The 12,503-nt window shown below is 40.7% G+C and overlaps 1 protein-coding gene across 1 annotated transcript in view; it reads right to left on the bottom strand.

Moving 5' to 3' along the window:
• The window catches only part of LOC120739374, a 49,481-nt gene extending 37,560 nt beyond the window's left edge, over positions 1-11,921 (bottom strand). Inside the window, exons 1-5 of the mRNA XM_040041134.1 lie at positions 11,412-11,921; positions 8,558-8,750; positions 7,666-7,799; positions 6,359-7,498; positions 6,034-6,270 (exon numbers count right to left, since the gene is read on the bottom strand). Of these exons, the coding sequence (XP_039897068.1) occupies positions 6,034-6,270; positions 6,359-7,498; positions 7,666-7,799; positions 8,558-8,750; positions 11,412-11,921 (2,214 nt within the window). The remainder of the gene's footprint in view (positions 1-6,033; positions 6,271-6,358; positions 7,499-7,665; positions 7,800-8,557; positions 8,751-11,411) is intronic.
• Positions 11,922-12,503: the final 582 nt, after the last annotated feature.

Genomic DNA, 12,503 nt, shown 5'->3' with positions numbered 1-12,503 from the left:
AGACATTTGGGGTGGTCTCCGCAATTGTTTAATTATTTATTTGATACTACCGCTTCTATTTATTACACATGCTCGAAAGAAAACAACACCATCTCAGTAAATTCAATCAAGAGTTGAAGAGTTTTCTTAAGTAGAAATGTTGTTTCTCATGTAGCATCAATGGTGAACTTTCTTGATCTCATCTGTTTGTTTAGCAGCTGGCTCGTATCTTCTGGATCATTTTTGTAGCTTGCAGTCACTTTAACTGAAGATCTAATTTGTAGACTTTTAGAAGTTATCCTGCTTTGTCTACATTGTGGCTGAATGTCAGGTAGTTCTGTAATCTACCAACTTACATGCTGTTTGCTTGCTCTGCAAAACAGATTAAAATGTAATTACTTTAGAGGTGGATGCAACTATTCAATAACTGCTAGGGAAGACAAAGAAAGTGTGTTTATAGGACACAATTCATACGCAAATGGAATTTCTTGAGTTTTACCTTAAAGGAAATGACCGATGTAATTGTGAATAAGCAATCAAAAAAAGTGGGGAGTGCTGAGTAGACCTGAAGCTACAGCTGGACAGAAGGAGAGTGAAATTGCTTCCTCACAAAGTTTTGTTGATTATTGTTTATAGATTTCTTTCCAGTGATATGAGGTCTAGCAGGTGTGTACTCAAACTTATTTCAGAGGTATTTTGATCATTCTTTTGTTAGGAAGCAGAAGTTCTTCCAAGGTTTTCTGTAACTAATGGAGTCAGCGTAATGACATGACTACACATGCACACAGTATGTGTAGGAAATCACAGTATTGTAGGGTGGCACAGTAAATATGCAAACTCACATATGACAGTTTTAGAACAACAAAGCAATATTCTAAATGTTCATATACAACTATGGAGCACTGCACTACCATAGGCAGAGAAATACATTCAAATCCATATTTGTTTTATTCTGGAACCATCACTGCTAAGTAATAATGATTACTTAAAAAATAATAATATCTTTTTCATAAACAGGAGTGTGTTCTTGTTCGGACCTTTCACTAGACTGGCATTGGTTAGCTTGTCTAGTCAATTGTAGTATGTGTAAACTATGATGTTTTCATTTGCAGTAGCAGACTTAAGTTTACCTAGCACTCACATATCAACACTTATAGTTGTCTCTGTCCCCGTTGCTTTATTGGGAAGGTTTCTAGGTTTTGGATAGGCAATGGACTCATTCAATCAGGGGTAGGGGAACTCCAGGTATCAAGGGCCGGTGTCCTGCAGGTTTTAGATGTGTCCTTGATCCAACACAGCTGATTTAAATGGATAAATTACCTCCTCAACATGTTTTTGGTTTCTCTGGATGCCTGGTAAAGAACTGATCATTTGTTTCAGGTGTGTTGACCCAAGGTGACATCTAAAACCTGCATGACATCAGCCCTTTGGGTCTGGAGTCTCCCACCCCTGATCTACATGAACAAACTGGAGTCTATTAGATGCTCAAATGAAGCTTTCTGAAGCATTGAAGCTTGTGTTAAAAACGCTTCATACTAGCTTTTCAACACATTCCTCTCTGGTGACATCTGGTGGCCAAAATTATGAAGAACAGCTTGAATCTACAAATTAAAGTGTAGTGCTTCATTATGACTGCCCATTCTACAGAGTTCACTGTTCTGTCTGATATTGGGCCTACACGTTTGTTGCTTTGAATATGTATGTTTTTTGGGTGAAATAATTATGTCTATTTGCTTAATAGATAAATTTGATCAATAAGCTTCCCTTATTTAAACATGTGTGTGGTCTTTCTTTGCTTGTGACTTTTTGATGTTGGTAAATACAATAAATGAAAAACACATTAATATACATATAATAATGTACAACACATTATGGTACTTATACAATTAATCACTGGACAGCTGGACAGGTATGTTTGTAAATAATATTATTAAAAATAAAATAAACACAATCAAAACAAAGACAAACAACAAGAATAAAAAGCTGGCAAACCCACCCGATTGAGGAAAATCAACTCAAAATACTCCCACACAACAGAACCTCCCCTCTTCCTTGCTGGCTCAGTATCGCTCAATAGAATGATCAGTGGTTTGTTGCCACTCACTATCAAAGCACTCCACAAATCCCGCGAATGATCCACTTCCTTATAAACCATCGAATCAGCTAGGTTCTAAATGTCACTGATCACATGACTCTGGCCAAACAAATCAAACCTTGACACAGTGCTTCTGAAGCAGTGTGGTTTTTGACACACGTGCTGGAGCGTCAGCTTTAAGTGGGCCATCATTAGATATAATTATTAGCTTTGAATTAGGTATTGTAAGCATATCTTAGAGCCACGATTAAACATAAGTTTTATCATTACTCTAAGGGAGGGAGAGAGAGAGAGAGAGAGGCCATTATTCAGGCCATCTTAAACTTGACAATGTGACTTTGTAGTCTAAGTAAGAAAGTGTATGGAAGGTTTTGGGATGATTTTTGCAGCTGTTCCTCTCTTTGGAAACAGCAATTACACATTTATGTAGAAATGGGTTATCAGACGGTGCTTTGTTTTGTATGTAACATGAGATAACTTGAGATGCAGATAGAAATCCAGATGAGCCCCATGAACGCTCAGTCACAGCTCTCTCATACTGAAGGATAACACCCTGGGTTTAGTTCCCCCACCCCTGTTATAGAGGTTCATTTGATAGTTGGGGTTTTCTCTGTGCTATTGTCTGATCTTTACTTTTCAAAGGATTTTGAGGACACGGTTACTGTGATTTGGTACTATATAAATGAAACTAAAAATTGAATTGAAATATGGGCCATATGACCAAACAACTGCACATGCTGTCAATGATAAATTCAGAACAGTACTGGGGACACTTTTCTAGTAAAATGGAACTCTGAATATCTCATTTGTGACAGTGAACGTTATAAAGCTTCCATTGCTTGAGCCACAGCAATAATACTAAGGGTAAAGCTCTAACCTTTTTCCATGCCACACCTAGTGGGATGTTATTACACTTAAGTTATGACTAATATAGGTGTGTGCTTGGCCTCACCTATATTTACATGAAATAACAAATAGCCTGTCTGGTGTGTACTTCCTCGAACTTACACAGTTTGCAAAGCACTATCATGCGAATTTGTGATAGAAATTAAACTTGATTGTAAACAAAAAAAGGCAAACCACACTTCATTTAAACATTTTATTCACCTTAAAGCTGTGGAAGGTTGCATTATGCTGCAACATGAGTGCTCAAGTAAAACCCCAGTTATAGTTAATAAACACCAACAGATTCTGGCCCTAAAGTAGCAAATGAGTTGCTTTAAAAAAAGGATGGGGTGTCAGAGTAATGTGAAAAAAGACAAGAGTTCAAGTCCGGCACTGGCAAAGTTACATCCTTCCAGTAACTGAAACACAATTGCTTTTTGCCAGGGAAAGATAGCCGTTGTCCTCCACTGATGGCACTATTGCTGTTTGTGAGCCCCTCCAAATATCTTTCCTCCAGATGAACCCTCTTACTGCTGGCAATGGTGTTGAATTAATCAGAGCCTTCACTTGCTTTACCCCACATTTCCCTTATTCCCAACTGTATGAAAAATTTTGACACAGTGGCTCAAGGCAAAGTAAGCGAAGAAAAAAGAAATAGGCGCCTAAATGACGGAAACCGCTGAATAAACCTTTAATAGTCCCAAAAACCTCCAAATAAAAACAAATTTATGTACTGCCTCCTAAATATGTGAACATTATATGTAATGTAACATTATCAAGAGGTAATTAAATAATCAAATGTTCACATAAATATCTGCTTATTAAGAAAATCTTACGAAAATTCAGTAAAAGCTTTTCTTTTTCCTTGGACAGCCTTATATGTTTTCTGTACAGCTTCTAAAGGTGACTCTGCATCCTTAGTGGCTTCATTTCCAGTGATGCCTCCCATTACACCTCCTGCTACTGCTGCTGCCAAACCTACTGTCCCAGCAGCTACTAGTGCTGTTTTTCCTACTATTGCAGCAGCAGGCGCATATGCTAACATTTCTGTGACACTCATCTTCACAGATTTCACAGCAAATTCACACAATGTTACTACACCAAATAAAGCACCGAGCAAAGCTCCTGTTGCAATCCCTGTCGTTTGGATCAGAAACCTCTTAAACACACTAGTTTTAGCCTGGTTTCTGATCTCTTCTGGGGTTTTATCTGGCATTGAGTACCTAATGTGCTCTACCTGTTTCTGTATTGCCGTCTCCACATGTTGCAGCATGTTATTTGTGTAGTAGCCTCCGTTTTTTTCCACCACCATTTTTTCTATTGTTTTCAGCAACTCCTCCACCTGGAACTGGTTGCTCCTGTAGTTGTTTGGCTGGTTGTTGTTCCAGTGTTTGTTATCAAAGACGTGGCACCGACCACCACACTTTGACACCAGATCACTCAGATTTTTGTTCTGACTGACAAAATCTTCAATTTTCATCTTTTTCTTGAGCTGATCACCGTGAGTGAAAACAACTACAGCATATTTTAGAGCTTCATCTGCGAAAGACTGATGTATCTTAGTGACGACAGCCTGCTCGTGCTCTGTGAATTTACCCACTCGAAGCACAATGAGAAAAGCATGAGGCCCAGGAGCACACTCTGTCATATAGCTCATTATCTCAGGCTTCAGATCTTCCTCAGACCTTCCTGTGTCAAAGAAACCAGGGGTGTCGATCAGAGTGATGCTTCTTCCATTGACTGTTTTGGTTTCTGTTTGGCATTTCATTGTTCCAGAGTTTGGAGAGTCATAAGTGGCAAAGAGCTTCCCTCCAAGAATGTTGTTACCCAAGTGACTTTTCCCAGATCCAGTTTTTCCCAGCAGGACCAACCTCATCGTTGTTGACTCTACAGGAGAACAGTCACTCTGTTAAGTACATGTGTTTCTTACTTTTTTCTCCCTTCTTAAAAGGGTGTTTTGCTTATGGTTTGAAGTTTGAAACAGGAAGCAATAGATACTGAACCGTTTTAGTCAGATACAGAATCAATATTAAATGATAAGATGAGAACACTGGTCCACTAAGGAAATTTGCTAGGTCAAGCCAGTGATTAGTAGGGTTAATGCAATCATTCACAAATTGGCTCTTTGATGATTTCTTTTTCAAATGCTCTATTAGATGTCACAATTTACTATTTATGTTTTAATGCAGTCCCTTTAAAAAAAAAAAAAAAAAAATATATATATATATATATATATATATATATATATATATATATATATATATATATATATATATATATATTTAGCACTGTCGGGATTATTATCTGTGGATATTTTCTACACCAACCTTGATCTTGGTCTTTATGGTGAACACCTTCAGTGAATTTGTTTTTTTGGACCGAGCCAAATGTCTGCAAAGACAACAAATTATTACATTAGTAAGAGTTCCTTTATATATTCATTAGATGCAGAGGAAACAAAACGTGATTGGTGAATTATTGATACACATTATGTTAGCAAGTAGGAGCATAAATTAAGTTTTGTAAAGCCCAGTTGCCGTTCGAAAAAAATAAATGCTACACCAAAATTTGGTGTCAGAAAAGAATGATATTGGCAAACAAGATGACTTTTAATACTGTCACATATATATCCCATTGTACCACATGAATTTCAGTTGTGGTGTTTTACAATTTCATTTTTTCTAAGCACAACAAAATCAATATCAGACTTTAGTGTTGGTGGTAATTTTTAAAGAAAAAAGTGCTTTGTCATTACCTGATCTGACTCGTCATCGGGGTGAATGACAATGCGGATCAGGAGTGGTGTGATGCCCACTCGTTCCTCTTCAAATACATGAACTTCCTCCTTTAAAGCCCTCAACACCTCACTGACAGGAAACTGGAGGGCCATCCCAGCACCGAGGACGGGAAGAGCGACAGATCTGAATCCTTTCTTCTCACAAGAAGATAGGATTGTGTTGATGCCCATTCGAAGAACCTATAACACATAAGAATACTGGATTAAGGCAAATGACTCCATTAAAAGTGTCCTCACAAACAGACAGAATAATAAAATCCCTCCTTTACTATCTCACCTGGACTGCAACTCCGTCTGGGTCACCATCCCAGGGAACAAGATTGAGGAAGAAGACTGCATTAGACTGAAGTCCAGGTAAGCCCTCCAGCAGTACTGAGTCACCAGGCATTGTTTCATCTTCTGCTTCCTTTCTAAACCTTGTGGTCAGCTGTGGTCCAGCTACTTCAAACAAAGCATTCCCAACATGGGTAGAGAGAGGATCATGGCCAACCATAGGAGACACCAAAGCATCCACCTAGGAGAAGAGCAGGAGATTTGGTGGGCTTAGAAAATGTGTTTTATTGCAAGGTGTTGTTTATTTTAATTACAGCAGCGTTTCTCACCTGTTGGCTCTCAATCGATCCCTGAATAACCTCCATGTGGACTCTGCCTCCAGGAGCTCTGGCAGTGGCTCCTCTTGCTGTATCTTCATCAGGTGTATCTATCCCTTGGAGAAGCCTGTCACATGCTTCCTGCATGGCCCTCACTGCCTCCTCTCTGTTATCAATCAGGATGATTTTCCTCAAACTTCGACCTCCCACACTGCCAAAGTCCTTCACAGCAGCAACAGTTGCCTCAGTGCACACAGTGAGAGGAACCCCAGAGACACCTGAGCTGATACAAGGAATGGCTATGGACTGAAACTCCATTATTTCTGAAAACTTTAAAGCACAATGCACAGTTTTCTCCAGTAACATCTTATCTCTGTTACTTGCTTTTCCACCTACAGGCCCAACTGCATGAAGCAGTTTCTTGCATTTTAAGTTACCCCCTGTGGTCACTACTGTTTCTCCTATGGGAATTTTCCCCAAACACTTCACTAATTCATCACTCTCTCTCTGTATTTCAGGACCACCAGCTCGACTCAGTGCAGCAGCAACACCTGCAGAGTGCTCCAAGTCCTGATTGGCTGCATTTACCAGAGCATCAGCGTGTTGCTTGGTGATGTCACCCTGACACACAAACACCTGGAGCCCATCACAAAGGCTGTAGCTAGCAATGGTTGTGCTTTCCTCTCTTAAACTCAGAGATGCCATATTGTCAAGTAAACTTGAAGGTTGCTCGATGTCTAACAACCTGGCATGAACCAGAGACAGTTCTCCAACAACAACAGCCATCCCAGACTCATCTGTGTACACCTTCACCTCACCTGCAGTCTGACAAGAGCTGCTGGACTGAACCAAAGCTTCAACTTTGTCAGGGTTTACCTCATAATGGCACAAGTAGCCACCAAAGAAAGCGTCTACCTCAGCTTTCCAATCACTAACTTCATCTGCAGCACCAGGTTGAGCGAGCCTCCTGACTAAAGCTCTCCCCTCCTCACAGTAAAGATCAGCAGAGCAGGCTAAACAGGCAAGCATGTTCTCAAGTTCTTGCTGAGCATGTGGACATTCTTTCAGGTAACGAAGGAGATAATTATCAACGTGTAGTTCATACTCTTCATCACTTGGTGGAAGAGACGAGGCAGGAATGTTCTCAGGAGTCTGTGATTGGGAAGAAATGCAAATGAGAGGAGGTATCAATCCGTAGCAAAGCTGATACATCATAATAATACTGAAGTAAGAGGTTACGTCAATGTTTTTATCATATGGACAATGTTAATTCCATATGAAGCCATAAAACTTTGATTAAACTTATTTGTGAAATTTACCTCTGCTGGAGTGGAAGTAGGGGTGATGAAATGAGAGGTGTCGTCACTTTCCAGACTTTCTCGGACTGTGATCACCAAACGATGATCTCCAAGCTCCAAAACATGCTCTGATCTCTGAAGGACTCGCTGTTGATCTGTAGACAGATATCTCGAGTTACAGACTGAATTTTTTATGTGACCCATTTTCCTTTTAAGTTTCTTTTTGCCTTCTTTTTATTCTTTCTCCTGATATCCAATAAATGCCTATAACAAACTAAAATTTAATTGTAAAAGTACATACCAAATGCAGGAAAGACAATATTTTCCTGACTCTACATAAATTATAGTCGCTTGCTGAGCTGATTGGAAAGTCCACTTCTGCTTTAAGGTCTTTAAGGTCTGTGCAGCTGACTTTACTTCCTCTTCTACTAAACATTCAAACAGCAAATGAAATTAAAACTGTATTTGTATTTGTTTACACTGCAGTAATCTGGTCATCCCAGTGTACCCATCTATGCAATGGCCTATTCACAGACAAAAGTTCAAAAGTGGTGGTGGTACATTGTACGCTGCTTCTGTAATGTAATGTATAGCTTGAACTTGACATTATGACAACAACTGACCACCAAATGTTTTGTAGCATTAGCAATTTTCACTTTCGAGACAAACTGTCAATTCACAATTCCTCTAATGTGTATGTAATACATACATATAATATATATATATACATATATATACACACACACACACATATATATATAGATATTATTATATATATAATATATAAGATATATATATACACACACACATATATATATACACACACACACACATATATATACACATATATATATACATATATATACATATATATATTTCCCCAACATCTGACACCTATGTATAATAAACCTACCCTTTTTATTTTTGAAAGCCACACTGTAGACATTTTTGTCCACTCTCGTCACTGGTCCGCACTCTCCTCCACCTGATCTGCGTCGAATGCTGAAATATTTTTGTAATCTTGTTAGATGTTCTTCTTTAAGACAGTGACACTCCAAGAAAACCAAGTGCTGGTAAAGATCAGCCATCATCCCGCTATAACTCAACTATACACAAGCAGCAATTTGTAAGAGCTCAGCAGGGGCGGATCTAGAGAGGTGGCATAGGGTGGCATGTGCCACCCTGAAGTGATCTCTTGCCACCCCTAGTGCCACCCTAGTTTTTAATATAACATTGTTTATCAAAATGAGATTGCATTAACACTTTGAGCCTAGCTACAGTTAGCACTGAAAATAAATTCCAAAACTGAATATATTGCGTAGTGTTACCCTGAAGCGCCTTGAGGCGACTTTTGTTGTGATTTGGCTCTATATAAATAAAATTGAATTGAATTGAATACCCCCCCTCCACCACTAACAAATGGTTCAGCCCATAGTGTGGATCAGCTTTATTTCCTGTTTTCAGTAGCAACCAATGCCTATGATTGTCCCAGAGCACATTTGAATCAACACAATGGACATTACACACACACACACACACACACACACACAAATATGTATATACGTATATATGTATGAGAGAGAGAGAGAGAGATGTTGTGTTGGGCTCTTGAATAAAACTCCCGCTCAAGCGATAACGTGGAGCAACAACAATCTTTCTTTAATACAGCTTGCTCTTGTGCTGTTTTACATGCCACACACTTCCCGTTGAGTGGGTAAGTACTGCCACCTAGTGGCGTATGATGTACATCAATATAGATTACACCACTTCCCCCTTACTGAAGTTAAATGTTAGGTTTTGTATTGTTGATTGTCATTTATGCTTAGAAATATTTAACCATATATGCTTAGAAGTATATAATCATTTGTAGATTGAAAGAATGTCTCATCCTAGGAGGTCTGTAACAACTCTGTGTAGCATGAAAAGGGGAGTGCGTTCACTCCTCTACAGAGTGTTCTGGCATAGATCACACACCTCCTAGGAGAGGTCGTATCTTCTCTTGCTGATATATGGTATAGCAAACACACGTATATTTCTTTAAGTATAAGAGCCTTTTGTTCAGATGGAGCCCTAGACTCCTGGCACCAGCTTTGGGGAGTCTTCACAGGGTCACATCTTGAACACACACACACACACACACACAAAGGCAAAGTACTCTTTGTGTGTATGTAGACGTCATATGTTAATGAACCTATGCATATTCATGTAACCTCAATAAAAGCGCAGTGTTACGGGAGAACGGACGAGAGCAACTGGGGTCAAGCGAAGGAACGGCGTCTGTCCGGTTCTCTCCCGTGCATGAGAAACATGAAGAACTTTGCCTACTTCGTGTCTTGCTTTGCTGTGTAATTATATTGTCTTCAACGTTCCAGCGGATAGGTTCAAGCTACAAACCTATCATTAATCTATTACATTCTTTTGCTCTTCAAACAAAACATAACTGCATAATTTTTTTTTTCAATACAGACATACCCCAGCATTTCAGGAAACATAAACTTTGGTATTTTCATAAACACCTTCTCTTACACTCTTAACACAAGTTAAACCTTCTTGTCCTTTTAAACATGCTATTCTCAAAAACAAAACTTAGCATTTCAAAATACAACTTTTCCCTTTCCAAACAATTAGCTTCACAGATCAAGTCTTTTCGGTTTAATCACTTCCCTACCAGACCGGGTTCTAACCACACCTGGTGTATGGGGTGCGCTTGGCTCAGAAACGCTCTCTATAGGGGTGGACAGGATCTGTTTTGCTTTGGTTTGAGTCTCTGTGGGATCGGCACAAGATGACTGCGGTTCCTTCTGATTGTCCCTTGGGGTCCACTGATGATGTACGATCGTGGAGTTGGGTGGACTGATGTCACTGTGCCTTGTGCTTTTGCATCCGTGATCCAGACTGGTTGCCCTGGCAACAATTTATCCAGTTCTCTTGTTCTATGTCTTTTGTTAAAACATTCGGTTTGTCTCAGCCTTTTCTCTCTCTCAGAACGACAAATCTGCTGAAAATCAGGCAGAAATGGCTCTAAGGTTTCAGGAAGCATTGGTAAAGTAGTACAAAGCCTGCGCCCCATGAGAAGTTGAGCCGGGCTGTAGCCATTCGCCAGTGCTGTTGTTCTGTATGCTAGCAATGGCTTGTATGGATCGCTGGCTTTCTTGAGGAGATTTTTGATGGTCTGGACACCTCTCTCCGCCTCGCCATTGCTCTGCGGGTACCTTGGACTACTGGTGACATGCTCAAAACAGTAGTCCTTTGCAAAGTCTTTCATTTCTTGACAGGCAAATTGTGGGCCATTATCGGTAATCAATGCTTCAGGTATTCCATGGCGTGCAAATATTGACTTTAAATGCACAATCACATTGGCTGAACGAGTTGGGCTGAGTTGAGCAATCTCGACATATCTCGAGAAATAATTACTACCAACAGATAGTTTTTGTCTTTTAGTGTGAACAGATCAGCTCCTAAGTTCTGCCATGGCCTCTCAGGTAAATGTGTGGGCATAAGAGGTTCCCTCACATTAACTCTCTCCTGTATCTCTCCTGTATGCACAGCCTGCACTTAAGGACAAGTTCACTGATCTGATTACTTAAGCCTGGCCACCACACTGCTTGTCGGGCACGTTCTCGACACTTAACTACCCCTTGGTGACCCTCGTGTATTTTGTCCAAAACTGCATTTCGCATGTTTGCAGGTATGACCAACCTTGTGCCTTGCAGTAGTAGTCCATCGTGTACACTCAAAACTGCTCTTTCTGACCAGTAGTGTTTTACTACTCCCTGCAGCTGGTTCCTGTCAGGCCAGCCCTCTGCACAGAACTTCATGACTTGGGAACAGACGCTGTCAGACTGTAGCTGCTCACGGAGATCTGCAAGGTATTTGCTGCTAGTAGGAAGGCCCTCTAGCACTGCGTCAACGTAAATATCGGTGTCCTCCATAAGATCATTGTCTCTGGGCATCACGCTGTCTGCCAGCGGTAACCGTGACAGCGTGTCGGCTGTGGTGAGGCTTTTGCCTGGAATGTGCCTTATAGTGTAAGAATACCTCATTAGGCGCATGCGGAATCTCTGTATCCACGGTGGAAGCAAATCCAAGGCTTGTCCTCCAAGTAGGCTCACAAGTGGCTTATGGTCGGTCTCAAGCTCAAAGTGTAGCCCTAGAATAAAGTCACTGAATCTTTCACAGGCCCAGGTGAGCGCCAGCGTTTCTTTTTCCAGCTGGGCATAGCGCTGCTCTGTGGTGGTCAATGATCGTGAGGCATTCGCGACTGGTGACCACGTCATTGTCTTTCTGTAGCAAAACTGCCCCCAACCCGTATGAAGAGGCATCTGCTGAGATCTTTTGGGGTTTGTTTGGGTCGTAAAGCTGCAGTACTGGAGCGGATGACAGTTCTTCTTTTAAATTGCTAAACGCGTTTTGTTGCTCGTGCCCCCAATACCACGTTTTTAGTTGAAAGCAAGTCTCTCAGTGGTTTGTCTTTTTCGGAGAGGTTTGGGATGAATTTCCCCAGCTGATTCACTATTCCTAAGAAGCTCCTAAGCTCACTCACGGTGCTTGGCTCTGTCATATTCTGCACCGCACTAGTTTTGTCAGGGTCAGGACTCATGCCTTCAGATGACACAATGAATCCTAAGAATTTCACTGCTCTTTTGCCAAACTCACATTTTGACATGTTCAGGGTGACGTCCGCCTTCTCTGCACGGTCGAGGACAGCGTGGAGTCTCATGTCGTGCTCCTCTCTCGTGGATCCCCAGACCAGGATGTCGTCCATGTGGCACATGACTCCCGCGAGGCCGGCTGTCACTTCCGTCACCATCATGTTTTGGAAATGCTCTGGTGCACTGGAAATGCCAAACGATTGAAAT

Source organism: Simochromis diagramma, unplaced genomic scaffold (genome assembly GCF_900408965.1).
Source record: "Simochromis diagramma unplaced genomic scaffold, fSimDia1.1 OVJJ01000370.1, whole genome shotgun sequence".
Lineage (NCBI taxonomy): Eukaryota > Metazoa > Chordata > Actinopteri > Cichliformes > Cichlidae > Simochromis > Simochromis diagramma.
This window is presented reverse-complemented; position numbering and strand designations above follow the sequence as displayed.